The sequence below is a fragment of the Notolabrus celidotus genome, chromosome 2, assembly GCF_009762535.1.
Source record: "Notolabrus celidotus isolate fNotCel1 chromosome 2, fNotCel1.pri, whole genome shotgun sequence".
NCBI classification, from domain to species: Eukaryota; Metazoa; Chordata; class Actinopteri; order Labriformes; family Labridae; genus Notolabrus; species Notolabrus celidotus.
Window position 1 is genome coordinate 1,947,048 of NC_048273.1, and position 21,073 is coordinate 1,968,120.

General features: G+C 38.1%; 1 protein-coding gene across 2 annotated transcripts; it reads right to left on the minus strand.

Moving 5' to 3' along the window:
- Positions 1 to 862: 862 nt before the first annotated feature.
- si:zfos-943e10.1 (GRAM domain-containing protein 2B) lies at positions 863 to 19,008 on the minus strand. Of its 2 annotated transcripts, none has more exons than XM_034707353.1 (13): positions 18,782 to 19,008; positions 8,114 to 8,287; positions 7,425 to 7,488; positions 7,238 to 7,310; positions 6,546 to 6,649; positions 6,353 to 6,451; positions 6,170 to 6,241; positions 5,568 to 5,636; positions 5,272 to 5,410; positions 4,982 to 5,071; positions 4,730 to 4,835; positions 3,284 to 3,391; positions 863 to 2,864 (listed from the first exon to the last, which is right to left on the minus strand). In XM_034707353.1, exons 1-13 carry the CDS (start codon positions 18,871 to 18,873, stop codon positions 2,846 to 2,848), a joined length of 1,209 nt encoding a protein of 402 aa, XP_034563244.1. In that variant the 5' UTR covers positions 18,874 to 19,008; the 3' UTR covers positions 863 to 2,845. The 2 variants fall into 2 exon arrangements, with proteins under 2 accessions (XP_034563244.1, XP_034563235.1); XM_034707344.1 differs by having other exon boundaries at positions 8,114 to 8,290; positions 18,782 to 19,006.
- Positions 19,009 to 21,073: the final 2,065 nt, after the last annotated feature.

Genomic DNA, 21,073 nt, shown 5'->3' on the forward strand with positions numbered 1-21,073 from the left:
GAGGTATTTTAATGAGTGTGTGTGTGTGTCAGTGCTGAGGACACAGGTAGGGTAGGATCACAGAAGAGACAAATTAATATATTTTATATTATATTATTTTAAAAATAAATAAACATCAATTGAAGTAAATTAATAAAGTCAATAAATATATAATGATATAATAAATCAAAACATAATGTTATAAATAAATGTATTAAATTCATTTCATAAATAAATATACATTAACTTATTTTAATGAAGTAAATAAATATGTAATAATGTTATAAATAAATACAAATTAAATTATATTAATATAGTGAATAGATATATAATATAATTAATAAATATAGAATAATGTAACAGATAAATATATATAAATGTTAATATAATACATAAATATACATTAAATTATTTTCATATTGTAAATAAATATGTAATGTAATAAATGAATATACATTCAATTATATTAATATAGTGAATAGATATATAATAATACAATTAATTAATATATCATAATTTAATAAATAAATAATATATATACATTTGTTATAATATAATAAATATATATTAAATTAAATTCATATAGTAAATAAATATGTAATAATTTAAGAAATAAGCATACATTAAATTATATTAATTTCATATATAAATATATAATAATTTAATAAATAAATAAAGTCTGTATAGAGGAAGCTTCTTAAACATATTACATTAGATAGTCTAGATTCCCCAGGCAACATTTCATCAATACTAAAATGTCAATAAATCAAAGTCTGGATGTCTTCAGACGTCATGACCTCACTCTGTGCCATCATGTGGTCTCAGGTACTCGTGTCTCATGCCTCAGGCTCTCTGTGATCATCAGTTCATAGAAAACACAGGATTATTATTTACTTCGCAACATTTGATTTATTTTCAACAATAGCAAAGTCATCTCACAGAGACTACTTTGAATTACACAGAATGCAAATAAATATATATAGGACCGTAGTAGAATTAAGGACATTAACAATTGATACAAAATTATTTACAACACTTTGAATAGTGCAAAACCACACGAATACTGCCCTCTTCATTGAGATTCTTGCATTGAGTCCATTCAAGGACAGTGGATGTGTGTGCTGCCCCCTGCTGGGGGGTTAGAAGAACTGACAGTACTGTATATGGCATTCGGACAAAAACTTAAACATGAGAGCGAGACCGTCTCCAGACATGATGTGGTCACAGTTATCTCGCTAACCACGAGGAGGGTGGTGTTCAGTTTCTGGGCTGTGGTGTGGATATGCATGGAAAGGTTTAAAAAGCTTCAAGAGAGGGAGAGAGGGGGAGGGAAAGAAGCTGAATAAAGTCAGTAAAGCCGAATGAATCTCAATGAAAGTAGTGTGCTTTCTCAAAGAGGACGTCTGAGAAAACCACCGAAAGCCGAGACGTAGAAAATGTGAACCCCATCACGCGCACGACACTTTGACAACGACAGAGATGACGACCTAAAAACCACGTGGCAGGTAGCGCCCACCACCCCTGAGTGAAAACTAATTTAAAAGAAGAAGTCTTAGCACCGTCAGATACCACACATCGCTAGCTCCAAAAAAAAGCACCCCAGCGTCCTGTCCTCTGTCCTCTGTCCTCTGTCCTGGACCGTGACAGGCACAACACATCCCTTAAAGTGCTCCAGCTCGCTCCAGCCGTTCCTTCATTCACATCTTTCTTTTTATTTCTTTTTTCTTTCCCCACCAAACACCCATCTCCGTTTAAAAACATCACACTGAAGATAAATTACACGTTGCCATGCATAATAATCACTTGCATATTGAAATTTCGTTTTGGGACCACTCGTTTTTAACCGTTGAAATTTTGGACCTTACAGCAAAGCGTGGCAGCATGTCCCCCTCTCTGGTTCATAAGAGTGAGAACGCAGACACAGGATCAGTCATGTGTTGGTATTTGACACGTGAGGACATTAGAAATACATTATTGGTGCTACTTTTAAAGAACCTGAAGATCTAGCAACGCCACTTAAGGCCTGTCAGAGAGAGGTTTGTACTCCTTCCTGTTTGGCAGTACGTCAACATACTTCTAATTTCCTGTTCCACATCCACGTGTCCTCGTGTGCTAAATACTTGTGCATTGATGATGCGTTCATTAACAAAATTACCTCGAAGCATTGATCATTAAACGTTTAAATCATTCCAAAGACGAGGTGAGTAATACTGCAATCATTGCTGGTTAGAGAAAGAGAGAAAGGTAAAGACCATCAGGAGGAAGTGGAGCCTCTGCACAGATCAGAGAACCGAAGAGAAACCCCCCCGAATCTGGAAAATGAGATAGAAAAATCACTAAAAAGTCATCTCAGTGCACTCATGCAAAAGACGTGCACCGTGTGCATCTTTGGCTATGCATAGCACTACCCCTCTGGTGGTGAGGTGCAATAATAAGCACTACAGCGGTCTAATGCTGATTGGTATAGCCCTGTTCAGACTGCATGCTTCAGGGAGGAGGAGGAGGAGGATTCACAGAGTGTCCGTTGAACTTGGCTAGTGTGGCACATCCGCTAAATGAGAGCCGTGTGGCGTGGCTTTGGTTTCAATGACAGACACGCTGCAGCCAGGCAGTGTGTGTGTTAATGTGTGTCGTGTCCGTTCCATCTACTGCACGAGGAGGAAGTTTAGCCCTTCAAGTTAGCAAAGTGTCTCTGAGATTGCACAGGTCGGCCGTTTCTTCGTCTCCCTCGAGCTGACGGCGCTTGGCCGAGTTCAGGAGCAGAAGTCCGAGTGGGTGAAGTTTCTCCCGCTGCAGGAAGAGGCCAGTAATGTGACGATAATCCTCCGGTCATGAGTCAACCGATCTCTCCTTCAGTCGCTGAGGGTTACGTGTCTTGGCGGTACCTGGAAGAACACGGGAGGGAACAAGTTGAGAGCGGTTTTCAGAAAGCTAATTCAATACACACCTAAAAATACTCAAGTATTTAACTTCTCTGCTGCACGGCTGCACCTTTAACTGGAACTGATACACTGTTTCCTTGATGGAGCCAAACAATTATGTAACGGCGTAAACAGATTGCATCGTATGATGTTTACTCTGCTGTAACACGACAATAAAACAGCTTCTTTATCTGCTTTTTAACATATAAACGATGCAGATTCTGTTCCCTCTGTTCACTCATGAAAACAAGAATCAGTCCGTCATGAGGATGAAGATTGATTACAAGGAGAACTCACTCGTCCTGTTTGACTCTGCACCGCAGAATGAGAGCAATGCGCACTAACGGAGGAGAAGTGAAGCTGAAAGAGAAAAGGCTGCTCACCCGCTCTGTAAGGTGAACTCAGGTAGAGCCCCCAGGGACGTCAGCTGTTCCTCCAGAGCCACGATACGTAAACCGATGTAGCCGGACGACAGCAGCAGCAGCACAACCCTGCAACAGACGAGAGACACGAGGAGTCACATTTAATGCCTTTGTGTTTCAAGAGTTTAACCCCTTCACTACCAGCCTGTGTATCTGGGGTGACCCCTCAGTAGCTGGTAGCTTTGCTGCACTAAAACGATTATCAGACAGGCTTCTAAGGTAGGAGGAGTAGGACTTGTATCTCTCATTTTTAATGTCTGGAGACGTTTCCACCTCAGAAAAGAATGCAAGTTGAACTACAATATAATGATGTAAATTACTGTGTGGTAGAATTTAATAAGAATTGCTGACAACGTTTAAGATGTCTGTGCATCACTGTTTCCTATTTTTATTGTCTTTATTTATTTGTATTATTTTTAATATTATAAATAATAGTATTGTAGTAATAGTCATCATTATTTATCTATTTTAATATTAGATATTTAATTTTATTATTGCTATAATAATTATTAATTTAATTATTTTATTTTATTATATTATAATCATTACTTTTTGTTGTTTTTATCATTTATGATTCTTATTTCTAATTATTATTTTTAATTTTAATTATTATTTCTACTTTTTTTATTTATTGTTTTTATTTGTATACTATTTATTTAAATTATCATTATTATTTTTATTATGTTTTATATAATCATTACTTTTATTATTTATTATTTCTATAATTTTTATTTTTAATCATTTTATTTTTAATAATAATAATTTTTATTTATTGTTTTTATTTGTATATTATTTATTTTTATTATCATTATTATTTCCATTATGTTTTTATAATCATTATTTTTTATTATTTATGATTTCTATGATTTTTATTTTTAATCATTTTATTTTTAATAATTATAATTTTTAATATTTTTATTTATTGTTTTTATTTGTATATAATTTTGTTTGTTATAATTATTACTACTACTGCTACTACTTATAATAATAATAATACTAAATGTATTTAATTTTCTTATTGTATCGTCTCTACTTTAGTTTAAATGTGGTCTTTCCTGATCAGGGCGCCACAGTTTGTTTATGTTTGTTCATAGTTAAAATAACAAAGAACTATTAAAATTTAACTCTTTAAGTTCTTGTTTAGTGTCTATATTTAGTCTTTGTACATTGGGAGCTTTAAGGACTGCATGCCAAACTTCAAAGAGATCGTTAGCCTGCCGCAAGAAAACTTGTTTGACCAAAAAGTTGGCGAGCTTCCGTTTATGTAACGAGATCCTGCAAGGTCACCAGGTGTGACACTGACAGAGGAGCAGATCCAGATCAGCAGAATGGAAGATAAGGTTTGATTCAAAAGAACAAACAGAAGAAGGAGGGAAAGGTGGGAGAGAGAGAGAAAGTTCTACTTACAAAATCAAGTAAATGAAGAGTAGAGTGTTGAGGGTGCTGGCCTCTCTCTGAACCAGCAGGGACTTGGCCTTTTCTGTCACATTCCAGACCCATGATCCACCTGAGCCTGCAGACAGGAACGCACACACAGCATGAATACCACGTCTCATGGAGGTCGCTCAGCTGAAGGTTGTTGCTCCTTTTTTTTTTTCCACAGCTGATAAACTAACCAAACTTCTGCAGGACTTGGTGATAATCTAACGGGGGTCTTACCTGAAACTGATAACTCCTCTGAGGACGAGCTTTCACTCGGCTGCATGTGTAGACTCCTGAAAGATGAGCCGTTCACACTCGGCACTGCCTCTGAAGGAGGAAGAAGAGCAGAGGGGGAGAAAAGGTCAGCGTCATGCTGTCAGATCTCTGACTTTGTCCTCTTTTCTGGTCCAGCCAGTCGACACACAAAAGATAACCGAGCTGTCAGCTGCGTTTTTGTGTGTCGGAGAGGATCAGCTTTATTCTCTAGTCACAGAAATAGATTCATGTCGGCTCCTCTTTGCACTTACTTGTGTTACGTAAAATCTGAGCAGCTGGGGTCGACCCCTCACCTCGGTGGGGTCTGTGCGGAGGCGGTTCCTGTAATGATTGGGACTCTGAGCCGTCGAACTGGTCGAAGCTGTCGTCCAGACTGGACTGACTGGAGTTCTGCAAAATAAGAGAAGGGACAACATCAAGAGCTGATCTATGCTTTCATAAAGACACATCATCTTCATCTCATGTCCTGAGAACTTTCAGGGTGAGGAAATTCTGAAGAAATGTGACACCAACTTAAACTGAGAGATAGAAAGAAAGAGAGTCTTACCACGATTTTGCTTTTATCAAAGCTGTTCTCAGCCGAGGAGAAGATGGGGCTACTATTTGTGCTTGCCTCCTGAAATAAAGAGAAATGTCCATGAATAAAAGATATATTGTCTCATTTTAAGTCTTAATTTAAGGGTACAGAAAGTGTTAGGAGATATGCAGCAACAGAGGCAGGATTGCTGAACTCTTTCCAGTGTGTTGTAAAATTTAAAACACTTCCAGTTTCTAAAGAAAGCAAATTTACAGAGTTGCAAAACTTTTACTGTCACATTAAGATCAGGAAACTCTGTTATTATACATGTTTTGAAATGATAGCATCATTTAAAATGAACAGGATAATAATCTGCAAAGGGTTAGAATTTTTTTTTTCTTCAATATTATTTTTAATTAATTTTTGAACATAAAAAAAAAATTCTACAAACATAATCCCACTTAAATAAAAAATAAAATAATTTAAAAATAAAGACTCAAGAGGAAATAAAATATTTATATATGTAAAATAAAAAATATAAAAAATAAGTATTAATAATCCTGACAGACAAAACAAGTTAAAGAAAATTACAACTTAATAAAATTAATAAATGAAGTATTTAAAGGCCTTACCTCAATCTGAGGACATACTGAACGCAGCAGCTGGAAACATGATTCTCTGTTCCTCAGAGACACAAACAGGAACTAAAGAGAAGACACACAGGATGTTAGCGGAGTGACTAAACAATAAAACACACTGTCATTGATTAGATCGCATCAAAAGAAGAGTGATGCTGCTCTGGGTGAGACGCTGACCTTGTCTCCTTCTATGGTGCGGATGGACAAGGCGTTGGGTACGAGTAAAGCTGTGTTCTGCTTCTTCACTATGTGGATGCAGGAAACTGGAATAACTAACTGTGAGAGCAAACAGACAAAACAAAGAGAGTTAAGGGGAGAACTTAAAGAAAGAGACGTTTTAAAAAACATGTTTGTAAGAAGTTAAAAGCACCTTAGTGTCTTTAAGGAGAACTGAGGAGTAGAAACAGGCGTGGGTGTCAGTGACGTACAGACGACCATGGTAGGGCACTTCCTTCTGCAGGGCGCAGATGTATGCTGGGAGAAGACAAGAGGCAATACATCAATGTTAATACTCATAATTATAATAATACAAAATATTTTAAATGAAATAATAATCATAAAAAATATATGATAGAATAATAGAGTAAACAAAATCAAAATAATAAAATACTAAAAAAAATAAAATAAAATAAGTAAACAAATAAAATAATAATTCAATGATAAAATAAAATAAAATAATAATAAAATTAGGATATAAATAAAAAATGATAAAATAATAAATTAATAATAAAAATAAAAATACAGAATAATAATTCAAATGTAAATTCAATTAGAATTATATTAAAATTAAATTAAAACAAAAATAATAATGAAATATAAACAAAATAATGATAATAATTAAATGATAAAAACAAAATAAAAATAATAGAAAATAATAATGAAATTAAAACAAAATACCAATAAAACTGATAACATAATAATGATAAAATAATAACTATAAAATATTAATAAATTACAAATACCATAATAACCAAATTACAATAATAATAATAAAAATGAAAATAATAAAAAAATGAACCATATAAAATTAAAACAGAGTAATATTTCTTCTGTTGTACGTACCATGTATCAAGTCTTCACTCTTAGGAATGTCTGGAAACAACTTGTGGAATGTTTTGTTGTGCTTCATGAAACTCTAAAGGTGACAAATGAGAACAGAATGAGAACTCTTCAAAAGATGTTATCAAAGCCTGTTTTTTTTAACCTCACATGCATTAAAAGAACATATATTAAGATGTAAATGCCTTACACTTTGCGTGCCGGTGCCCTCCGTCCTCTCGAAGCCCTTGCTGTCGACTTCGAACGTCTGCGACCTGCAGAGACAAGATGCAAAGACGGTTACATAAAGGAAGAATGATCTACAGAAGACATGGGGAGAAAAAACACTTCAGCTTATAGATAATGAATGTGAACAATCAGATTCAGAACCTTGTTTGTGCAGGAGTTATTAAAACACCTGGAGGATAGAGTCACTTCAGGTTGAACACAATGACTCCATGTGTGTGTTTAAATAAAGCTTTTGTCTGATATGAAAGCAGCTTTGAATGTTTATAGGAGTTTTATAATGAGCCACTAAATGAGCTCCACTCTGTTCGTATGTAAAGTGATATACGTTAAGAGCTGCAGGATAACCACACGGTCACGTAGGCGGCAGCTGAGACGCAGTGTGTTCTCCACACAGACAAACATCTCATATCTTCCCCACACGTTTGAATCATGTGAAAGCACAGTGAGTATGCACCGGCTGTGTAGTCATGTGTGCATCACGACTCAGCAGCAGCTCAGAGTTAGGCTCGGTCTTGTGATACATGAAAGCTGCAAGTCTCCACTACTTTCACAATTTCATGCATTTCCAGAGAGTGAAATAAAATTAACCACGCAGAGTTTGAGAGTCTGTGAGGAACATTTCTCTGAGCGTGAACGGAAGGCCGGTCTCACCTGACTGCTACTTGTCTGGTGAGGGTTTTGTGCTGCTGCTGGATCTCCAGCTGGGCGGCCTCCAAGCTCAAGGCTTTCCTCGCCTCCACCTTCTTGATGCTGCCATTGCTTAAGCTGCTCCTGCTTTTCTTCAGTTTGGCTGGCAGCCCGCCACCGCTGCTCTCGACTGGGTAGCTGCTGTGGACGAGGAGGAGGAAAAAAAAAGGGTTTAACTACATGCAAAACAGCTTTAAAGTCACACAAAGGGCTTTTCTCCTGGAGGAGTAACATCTAAGACTTTTATGCATCTCAGCATGATTATTTGCATTTATAGCAGACAGTTGCAAGATGAAGCAGATAAAGTCAGAGGCAAAATGTTCCTCTCTGCATAGAAACACACACTCTTGAGAAGCTCATCTCCTGCACCCTCACACACACCAATCATGCTGAAAGTCACAGCTTCATCACGTCTGCACTGACATCTGTTAAACCAGCCGTTATCTTTATGGTGTTTAAGGAAACGTTTCCAGTAAGTTTTACAGTTCAAAGTTGCGTCAGCGCCGCGGTCACACAATAACACCTCCTGCCTTTACAAGCTGGTATAAGCCGAGTCGGTTCTCATGCTTTGAATCTTACAACCTTTTCAGTAAACCGTTAAAAAACAAGGAAGGTTGCATGTCTTATTACAGCTGAGGCCAAGATCACTCACAGGAGAGTAAAGCCTTAAAATATGATCAATAACACAACTTAAAGACAGCTTACCTGGTTATTTTAAACCGCTTTGATGCACGAAAACTCATATACCTACTAACAGTAGGCATTTCCTTTTTCTTCCACTGGAAAAACAACTCAAACACGCTCTAATATCTGAGTTTAATCACCTCTATGCCATCAAGGCTGAGAAGAACTAAAAAGAAAGATAGAAAACGTCCTCTCTGCGTTTCAGATTCAGGTCCTTTAATTCAGAGTCCTTCACAACATCCTGCCTGAGAAAGAAAGTTGAATCTGCTGCTTTAGAGGAAGCCAGCTTGTGTTGAGAATGGTGTGACACTCCGTAGTGAGTGACGTCAAACTCAACCACTCCCCCCTCGAGCCAAACAGGCATGAAAGAGCCCAGCACTCAGCCTCTCTGATACACAGAGAGAGAGAGAGTCTGAGAGCACAACACAGGCTCTGACATGTCTCAGAAAACAAGGCTTGTCCTACAAAATCTTCCACTGCAGATATTTATCCCGTATATGTAATCCCGTCTTGTTGGGATTCGTCCCGGTGAGGTGGAAGCGGGATATCAGACTCTGAATGTGTAAAATACTTGAGGTGCTCAGACCGGCCCTGATGTAGGAGTGGTGCTTTATCTGCCTCTCGCCTCGGGCGCTGGATCGTAGCGAGGAGACGATGAACAATAACACGAGCTGAGGAGTCTTTAAGATCTTTAGGCTGAATGTTCCAGACGTCAATCAGAGGAGTCGGATATTAAACTAAAGTCACTTCATCTTTCAACACGTGACAGGAGGGAGATCTTACTGATGGTACATATGATGTTTCAAGACTTCAGTCCCTCACCAGATGACGCGATGCTGGTTGATGAAATACTTTACGTAACTTTTCTCTTTAACCTCCCTCTGAGGGCATTTTTTTTCTACTGTGTCATTAAAGTAATTGGAGGAAAGGTCACAGAGAAAATAAAATAAATGCAAATTCAGCAAAACTCCTGCAATATTACTACTAAATAAATAAAACAATTACAATAAAAAAAAAAAAAAACCTTGCTTTTTAGAAACATATGGAAGTTTTTATTAATGTATAGACAATTTTTAATTCATATTTTAATCTAATTATAAATATATGATAAATGTATTTTTAATTCTTTAAACTATGGTTAATTTTGGACATGTTTTGTATGTCATTTTTATTTAATTTATTTACATTTTAATTGTATGGGTTTTTCTAATTTAATTTATTCATATTTATTATAATAATCTTTATTTTTTTATAATTTAAACTATGGTTAATTGTGGCTATCTAATTGTATATATTTTTTATTTAATTTATTCACATTCAAAAAAAATTATCTTATTTATTATTCTATAATAACTATGACTTTTTGTGACTATCTTATTGTATGGGTTTTTATAATTTAATTTATTAATATTTATTTATTTTTATTTTGATAATCTTTATTTTTAATTATTTAAACTATGGTTAATTGTGGCTATCTTATTGTATGTTTTAATTTTTTTTTTTAAATAATAATAAAATTAAATTAGTAATATAATATATATTTATCTAATTGAATGTTTTTTTTTTTTAAATGTAATCAATACTTTTTTAATAACAATTTATTTAAATTAATAATAATAATATTATATATTTTTTTTAATTCTTAAAACTTTGGTTAATTGTTGCTTTTTTTTTTTTTTTTAAATGTCTTTTATGAATTAAAAATATTTTATTTCGCAACAAATAAAGAAAAAGGTGAATTCTTTGTCTGATATTGGACGAGAAATTGGTTCTGTAATTCAATAATTATCACATTATTATAAATCGTAACGCTCGTTTTGTGCTGTGTTATATTCCCACACATAAAAACCTTCAGGGAGTAACCAAACTTAACAAATGTTCTGATATAAAAACTCTTAAAAAGATAACATCCAGTGCAAACAGTAAATCTGTGGTCTTTATTTTCCTCTGTCTGCTGCAGACAAAGGAAACCATGATAACATTTACAGACCCAGCCTTGAACTATCGATTGTGTTCAAACACTCAACTGACCTATTTCCAGCAGTCAGTGAGGTTAACAGTGGCAGGGCAATATAAGCGATATTCAGACTATCATCTGTTTGAATTTCTCAACAACTTCCTCTCTTTGCTCGGGTCTGACCGTAACCATTAACGAGGCCAGGCTGAAGCCACTTCCTGGAACACGCAGGAAACCAGCTGCCTGTCTCAGCTGAATGTACACAACGTCTAGAAGAAACTCAACGCCTCGGTTTGAGGGTGGAAAGTTTTCCAAGGAAAGGGGTAGTTTTGACATTTATTCTGTGGTAATAAACTGCAGAAAAGTCCCTCTTTGTACCAATAACATGACCCATAGTGTTCATGTTCCAACCATACTCTTCACACTTGAAGCTATTGTTGTGTTAGAATACTTTTTGAATCACTGCCAGCAGGGAGAGCAAAATAAAGATGCAAGGAAGCCTAATCTAAGCTGCAACATGAGGAAACTGAGTCATCCTCATGGTCTATAAAAGGGTTCAAGGCCAAAGCCATTAAGGTTAAAGGTCTGCAAGACAAGAACGAGTGTAAAGGTAAACAGGTGGAAAAAAACAGGTCTATAATCCAACTCTGAGCAGCATGAAAGTGTGTTTACAAAGCAGGAGTTGGCCCTACCTGAGAAAGGTTCTTAAAAGACCAGACCCAGGCCTCTCGACCTCTGACCTACTTCCTCATCTGAGGGCTGCATCACACCACCTGACAGAAATCAATGTGGAGCCTGGCACGCCTGGCTTTTCAAATCTCTCTGCAGCAGCCGATTATAACGGTCACGCACGAGGGTACGAGCCGTGTTTATCTGGGTACGGTGCAGAACGGTTTGTCTCGGGGAGAGGAGAAACTTCACAAACATGAAGCTGACATGAGGAAAACAGATAATAGAGGAAGAAATAGCAGATTCATCCTTTTCTTTTATCTGTGTTTGTCCTCATGCTATCTTAGAGTCTAGAAAAAAACACACCTTTTGCATTACTTTGCATGTTTTTGGAAAACACAGAGGGGACTATCTCTGTCATGCATGTTGAATAATCTTCCCTGAGGACAAAGATGAGGCTGATGACCGCATGATAAATGCGTGACTAAAAGGTTCAGCAAATCAATTTTCCTTCCACGTGTCAGTGGGAAAAACACGCAGGTTTAAAAATAACACTTCAGTCATCCCGGCCTGGTCTGAGAAAATGTGAGAAGTTCTGACTGAAATCTGAAACGTTTGCTCCCCTTACCTTCCCAAATCCTCAGAGCAACCCTGCAAGCTTCTCCCTCTCTCCATGACCGACAGACTCTCTGAGAGCTCGCAGGCGAATGACAGAGCACAGCTGCTGCCCCGTCTGCACTTAGACCCGAGCGATGCCAGCTAACTCAGAAGAGTGTAAAGGTCTGTATCGCTGCAGCAGAGAGCTCAGCGTGAAGTCAGTCACAGAGACATCACGGGAATGAGACCAGGACTGAAGGGAGGGGGTTTGAGCTCTCACAAGCTTTGTACTTTTTGGGGGGGCTTAGCATGAGTTGTCCTGGAAACGTCTGTAACAGTAGACTTTTCTTTTTAATCACCCTCTAATGGTATTTTTTTCTGCTGTGTCACCAAAGTAATTAGAGGAAAGGTCACAGAGAAAAGGACAGTAAATGAAAATTCTACAAGACTCCTGCAATATTCCTTCTAAATAATTAAAACAATAAAATATCCTTTTTTTTTTTAAATGTATGTTTTTGTAATGAATGTATTTATAATTTTCAACTAATATTTTAATCTAATTAATAAGTATAATATATATTTATTTTTAAGTCTTTAAACTATGGTTCATTGTCGCCATTTAATTTTATATTTTTTAAATTTAATGTATTTACATTTTCTAAATAATAATTTTATTTATAAGTATACAACATATTTATTTTTAATTCTTTAAATTATGACAACTTTTGGCTATTTAATTGTATTTTTTTTTTAATTTAATTTATTTACATTTCTTAAATAATAATTTTATATACTATTATAATATATTTACTTTTTATTCTTTAAACTGAATAATTGTGGCTATTTAATTGTATATTTTTTAAATTTAATGTATTTACATTTTCTAAATAATAATTTAATTTATAGGTATACAACATATTTATTTTCAATTCTTTAAATTGTGACAATTTTTGGCTATTTAATTGCATTTTTAAAAAAATTTAATTTATTTACATTTCTTAAATTATTTTATTATAATAATTATATATATTTTTTTGATTATTTAACTATGGTTAATTGTTGCTATTTAATTGTATATGTTTTTAATTTAATTTATTTATATTTTTAAATTATTTTATTATAATAATTATATATATTTTTGTGATTATTTAACTATGTTTAATTGTTGCTATCTAATTGTATTTTTTAAATTTAATTATTTAATTACATTAGGGGCTGGATTGTAGAGGGGGACACTGCCAGGTCGTTCTGGATCCAAACGGCCCCATCAACAGCTCATTCTCCATAACAACAAGGCGAAGGTTTTAAAAGCAGCCGCTGCAGCGTGCATGACAATGCTCGGCTCGCGCTCTTTGTGAAAGATGTTAATGGAGCCATTACTGAGAGAATCTGAGTGAAAGGAAACTGGAGAACCGCTCAGAATACACACTGACAGACAGAACGGTCAATACATCGATGTATTGTTCTCCTAATGTGGCGATGTTTTCATTCACAAACCTCAGCTAAGAGCTCCTCTTCTTTAGAACCATGACCTCACCTTCAGTGACACACACACACACACACACACGCTGATAAAGATAAGCTGCACTCGTGACATCAGTCCTAATTTAGCCACCACTCCTCACTTCTCACTTCTCACCTCCACCACCTGCCGACTTTTCATTGTGGACTTCCTGTGAACAAGCTGCGGTAAAAATAGATCCTGCACGGCTCAAAACAAAGCTATTGTTCTGCTCACTACCTAACGAGGCTTTCCCTTATTTATCCCTTAACCATGTTACCCAGATTGCATCAGGCTATGTCCTAATGCTCTTTGGAGATAGTACTACAAAAGCTACATCACACTGACGCCTTAACAGGAGGAAATCTGTGAACTACAACTACAAGAGGAGGCCAGAGACAGTTAGAAACTTCTTCATCATAAAGGAAACTTCCTCATTCCTCTAAATTCAACAGACACCAGATCTGTCTCCGCTCTGCCACAGCACCAGATCTGATAGGTTTCCATTCAAGTCAATGTGTTAACTTCCACTGGATCCGCTCCGTTGCGTTCTGGTTGCGTCTCTGATCCGGATCAGATACGCAAGACTTCCACGTTTGCCGGACGCCGGAGCACGACGCATCAATCTCAACAGAGCAGATGGAGCGGGACAGGAAGTCAGGCAACATCCGGTTAATTTTCAGAATAAAACACTGTTATCACCAGATCGTATTTCACTTAACTACGACAACAAATCAAAGTCAGGCCTAGAGTCAACAGGTCAGAGGTTTTCAGGAGGACCAGAAAGGGAAAACCTCGGCCACATGACTCCAGCTGTCCGGCGGTCCAAACCGGACACTGATCTGGTGGAAGTCAAGATGCAAAACACTTGATGCTTGGACCACCAGCGTTATCAAACGAGTACTTACATCCTGTTTCTGTTTGATGGATTATTCATGGTTTGTTATAAACTCTGGTTTCTTTTTCTGACAGTCTAAAGAATCAGAATTGCACAGCTTCAAAATGCATGTGCACAAACCTACACACTGGCTCTTTTATGACACGTCACAACACACTAAACGCCGTGTCCTAGTTGATGAGAATAGTTACATAAAGTCTGATCTTATATGTAACTCCAGCCAGCAGAAGAACTCCTCGGGGTTAGGAGTAAGGCTGCCTTCACTTGAGACGAGACAGATGATCCCAGAGGTCCTGCTGCACACGTCAGCATTACATCAGCTGGTCTGCACAGCCGGTGCCCTTAAGACCAAACTGCTTCAGTATAGGATGTTTATAATCGGAGTTTTCCCACCACACCGCCTCATGAGGACGACATGTGAGCCCGGCAGAAAGTTTAAGAATCACACAATTCTGTGTAAGATCAGCGGAGAATGTGCAGGAGTGTGCAGCGTGAGAGCTCCATCTCCTGGAGAGGCGGGGATCATATTTATGTCATGTGAACGGCTGATTTCACATCCTCCAATCAGACGCTGTTATTTTTGTTCTGCACAGCAAAGCAGCAGACTGTTGCAGCTGTGCTTCACGGAGCCAAATGGGACAGCTGAGATGTTGAGTTTATCTAAACACGGCACGTCACGGCGTCGAAGATGTAATCTGTGTTAATCTGAGGTTAGCACAGTGAGACACAACTGCTGTCAATATTCAGGAGGACTCAATCCGGCGTGTTTTATCTCACCGAGTCTGAGTCATAACCGGAAACTGACAGATAATTGGCACAATGAGCTAATTAAAGACACAATGTCCCGCCTGTGGACGCTCTGTGAGGGGTTGTTGATCTGTTCATGTGAAGCAGAGCAGAAAAAAACGAGCCAGTGATCACGGCAGAGCAACATGTACTCTGTGGCACCTCGCCAAGCCTCAGTGTGCAGGAAATCTGCATGTGTGTGTGTTTGTGCATGCCAACTGGAACAGAGTGCGTCTGTGTGTTTGAGTTTGGAGTCATGCGGCCTTGTGTGCAGCAGCAGCAGCAGCAGCATCTCCCTCGACTTCCCCTGTGCCTCCACGCTCACACACACACACAGAGAGGGTCTTTCTTCCAGGCGGCTCGGTGCTCAAAGTGACCGGGCATGTGAGCAGCAGGGGCTGGAAAATCCCACCTGACTTTAAATGTGTTAAAAGGAGAAGTAGGCCACTCGATGTATGCACACAAGGAAGGCCTGTATTTTAAATCTGCAGTTGATTTTTGCTGAGCTCAGCTTCTAACGGAGCAGAATGAATTAAACGTTCGCACAGAGATTTATACTCCTGGTAGAAACCGGTTTGAATCACTTAATCCCTGCTTGATTCATGGAATAATTTAGACATCACAGGTCTGGAAGCTGAGGTTTTACTGTTTTCTGATGACATAAAGTAAAATATATTCAATTGATGTCAGTTTTTCTTACTGATGCATACTCAGAGTGTTCCCACTCTCCAAAAGGGACCAGGTTTATCTTGAAATAAAGCTGACATGCACAGTCTATCACAAAGAAAGCACAGTCTGTCAACAAGGTAACAAACCAAGACAAGAACCGACTCCCTCTTAAAGATAAGCCTGCATAAAGCCACATGTGTCTGAATTTAGACCTTAAACCTTAAGGTGGAATTCACCAAGCTGCTGTGACGACCAAAAGGTGAAACAGCTGAGAAAAATAAAGCCCTTTCTGTCTTCAAGGCCCAGAGGAGCGGTCATTAGCACTTCCCCGACAGAGACAGCACATGACTCCGACCCTGACCAGCTAAGGAGTACCGAACCCTTCATCAAGCGATGTGGTTTTTGTCTTCTGACTCGGGCACGGCTCATAATTTCAACCTACTCAGGCTTCTCTGCCCACAGCGGCACACAGGCGCTGTCCTGGGAACATCTTCCTGGAGCCAACTGAACGCCTGCACAGCGGCCCCACCCAGACTATTCCCGGATCCTCCATCTCAACATGATCTGCAGCGACGCCAGATTCTGCTTTATTGAAACGAGGCTGTTCAAATAATGCTGCTTCTGTAGAATGTGTGCAGTGCAAACCTGCGGCGCTCTGTGTTGGAGTATTTGCTCATTTTGAGTGCTTGCAACACAACATGTCACACGCACCACTTCTCAAATGTGGTTTTAAGAAAATAAGATGTTTAAACTTAAAGATTTAGAGACCACAAAAGTAACATGCAAACTGGAACTGCACGTGAGTGTTATATTTACAGTATTCTGTCTGAATATGTGTGTGTTGTGGACAGAGATAACCGCCCCACATACCATGCTGCAGACACATCATAGCTATGCTGATAAGGCGGACGCCGTGTGTGATTGGCCGGGCTTTAGTATTCCTGTAAATGGCTATCTATGGGGAGGGAAGTGGACAGCAAAGCCCAGAGGACGGGGAGTACTAACACTGAAACCGGGGTGCATTTATATAACACCATATACCACCTGTGGGGGACTCATGGGAGCTAAAAATAGAAGTTTGGGAGAAAGTGTACACTGCCTGACCCATGTACGATAAGTGTGTGTGTGTATGCATTTCACTGGGCAGGATCAGTTGTAGCAAATCAAAGGGATGCCACTTTGGAGGAAGCAGGCTGATGAAGTCATGATTTCTGGGAAGGAAGCTCTGGTGAGATTAGGAAGTAACTACTTCACCTTCATATATATATACGCCACTTTCACATATATGTTCCTGTTTATTTAACCCTAGATCAACCAGCTGTTAGACATAAACAACACACATTATGTGGGTCAACCAGTGCTCTTGAGGGAACACAAACTACCATCTGTACAATCAATACCAAAGTCTGTATGAAATATGGACGTAGTATCCGCGACGTCACCCATCTGTTTCTGAAGCGTTGTTTTGAGGCCAATCGTCGGCAGCCTCCTCGCCAACAGCTACAGTGTCCCCGCCTGTCAATCAAGTCAGCCGTGCCTCTCATTGGAAGACTCGTAATCTCAATATCTTCAAAATTGCAGCGTTAGAACAAAAATTCACCCCCGTACAGTGTGTGCCGATCAAGAGATGATCCAGACTACACTGGTCTTTTGAACCAGGCTGTAAACATGTTTATTTCTGCTGTAAAGATCGGCCTCTTTGAATGGGTGTGTATGTGGTTTCTGGTACTTCCAGAGCCAGCCTCAAGCATCCTCAAGGATCCGCGATGAACTGCAGTTTTTAGCACGTATGGTGCTATTTGTACTTTTCTTTTCTTTTTTGTTTGGTTGTGTTTTGGTTTCTCCTCTACCTTCTTACTTTGAGTTTATCTTTGTTTAATCTTGATCTTTTTAGGGAGCCTTTTTAGCATCTGGCAAGGGACTACAGATGTAAACTAGCCTTTTGGCTAACTCTGGCATATTTACAGAAGTGTTAATTAATATGCATGGTCCTTTTAAATAATAAATAAATAAAAACTTCTGCATGGGCTTCATACTTAAAGTCAAGCCAGTTTGTTACATACATAAGCAGGCTGATGAAGTCATGATTTCTGCAAAAGGAGGCTCTGGTGAGTTTAGGAAGTGACTAATTCACTTTCATATACACACCACTTTCACACACATATTCCTGTGTATTTAACCCTAGATCTGCCAGCTGTTAGACATAAACAACACACATCATGTGGGTCAAACCATTGTGCTCAAACTACTATCTGTACAATCAATACAGAGAAAGGCAAAACATCATACTCAATGATTTCTGTTGATTAATTCAATCATTTCCAGGATTATTTGCAATGAGTAATCAACCAATGGAAACAAATAATCCAAAGGTAATTCAAAATTAAAGCACACTATATCCTGGATGACAGGTGCTTCTCTTAGGTCATCAGCAGTTCAATCAATGATGACTAACACCAGCTAAGCCAACAGCCAGGCTGCTCCCAGTGTAGAGACACAAGCTTCTGCTAATTCATAATAACATAACAATAGAAATAGTGTTAAATTAGCCCTTTGTAGTCAGAATTAGAGGCATTAAACAGCTGTTAATGTGTTATTTTAATGCAAGTGGGTGTCAGAGTAGCATTAGGTTTATTTGATTTGATGCGCACGCATGCTAGCATCATCAAACTGACTAGCAGATGTATTTCACCTCAAACACAGTCAATCCCAGAATACAAACTGTTCTTATATTCTGTTTCAGTGTGGAATAAACACACAAACATGATACAGGGAGTTAAAGGTCATGAAATAAAGGCTAACATTTAGAACCCACCCTGTTGATGGAGCTAGCCGGCAGATAGCAGTCTAAGCTAGCAGCCTCAGACTCACCTCTCTTTCATGAAGTGTTTGATTTTCACGATGGCCTTCTCGTCGATCTTCCTCAGGAAGGTTTTCAATCTCTCCCTCTTGTTTTCCAGCATCCTTCCCTCAGCCAGGGGATCGTGGGTTCGTGCAGAAACGACGCTCCACGCCAGACTCCACCGTTCCTGTTCGGCTTCTGCTTTTCTCTGCCCTCACTTCATCCACTCATTAAGATAATGAGCCTAAATCGGACCAAGTCAGGGGACCAATCAGCTTCGACGACGACTCGGGGAAAACGGTCATGTCAGACTGAGCGTCCAATCAGAGTTGAGTAGTCGCCCAGTGGGGAACGCCCATGTCCTTATATGGAAGTCGGGCGGTCCCTTTCCCTCAGACCTTTAAAGAGGAGGCCCTGTGTTATTATTGTGATGCATGGACCTTTTTATCAATAATTTACACATGAAATCAACATTTCACGTGGGAATAACATGAGGGACATATATGGAAACCTTTACAACATGTCTTATCACTTCAGTCTTAATCAGTCACAGGAAAATAACTGTACATGTAGGGTGTGGCTGGAGCTATAGGCTACTGTTTACATACTCCTGTACTGTTCAGCCTCCAACACAGAGCTGGGGTTTTTAAATAGCCTGTGGGGTTAGAATAATAATAATAATAATAATAATAATAATAATAATAATAATAATAATAATAATAATAATACAAGAAAGTGCTTCACAGTGGGCAATAAAAACAAGAAGAAGTGCAAAGCAAGATGAAAAAATAAAATTAAATAAAGATAAGATAAGATATACTTTATTTGATCCCCCATTGTGGGAAATTCGTTTGTTACAGCAGCTTAAAACACAGGACAGGGGAATACAACAATGAACTTAAATAGTTAAGATATAAAAACAATAATAATAGTAATGATAAAATAAAATACAATAGAATTTTAAAAAAGACAAATATTACAGATTTATACACACTATATACACTTCTATCTTGATTTTTATTTCTATTTGATTGATTAGGTTTATTTTGGTCTGCGTCAGCAGCCAACACATCCCTCCACAACATAGGAGCCATGTAAAAGTTACAAATAAAAGCAAGAAACAAAACAATCACTGATGGATTCATCAAAAAAAAAAATGTATATATAGAGTACAGCATATACATACACACACATATCTATCTGTACATGTATACGTACACATACACATGCATACATACATCATGCATACATATAAACATATAAACATGCATACACATCCACATATATTTTGGCCAATTCCATGCTGACCCAAAAAAGGTGTAGTCTGAAGTCAAGGCTTATCCTGCCTACCCTTTAACATAACTTGCACCTTATAGGCAACATTGTGCAGTAATTATGTTGTTTTATAACAAAGCACTCTTCAATATATGTGATGAATAGATAGTGATGTAAGTTATTGCACAGATACAATTGCACAAGGTTATTAAAAAAACATACACAGTATGAGAAACAGTGCGATTCAGAAGGGAAAAAGCTTTAAAAATGCTTAAAAACCATACAAACTTATAAAACAGACCCTTAAAATCAGAGCTAAAGTTAAATAAAATCACACAATAAAAGCTTTCCTGTAAAAATGTGTCTTCTTGGGTAATGGCATAAAACAAGGGACTGACTCTGCAGGTCTGATCTCCTCTGGTAGGCTGTTCCAGAGTGAAGGAGCCCTGACTGAAAACGCCCTGACCCCTTTTGGTTTTCAGTCGGGTCCTTGGAACAGCTAACAGAGCACTGCTAGAGGATCTCAGACTGTGTGCAGGTTTGTAGGGGGATAAAAGCTCAGAGATATAGAGTGGTGCAAGTCCATGTTGTGCTTTAAAAATATCACCATAAATATAATGCTGTACTCTAAGCTGACATCACCCATTACATCAAAACATGCAATCACTTTAATCTCCTTCATCTTAATGAGCCAAGAAAAAAAAGAGCTAATTTATTCCTTGTCTCATGGCGGCAAGTGGAGGTCAGTGACTCAGAGGGCTGCTCAGCTGCTCAGCTGGTGGCTTTAATTGTAACATCACAGCATGAAACAGTTCATTCAAGCCCAGCATTGTGTATGCAGTTAATGAGGGCCCGAGTCTCACACCTCCCCCCCTCGTGCAGAGAGAAAACAACTGCAGGAACAAATGGCAAAGTCACACACCTTCAGCAGTACAATCAGCAGACCAAGGTCATGAGAGCAAAGTTTCAGCAGTTAAGGAAGTTGGGTTGTAGTCACACTGGATTGTTGTGTGTGCACTGATCCTGACATAACTTATAAAAAAGGA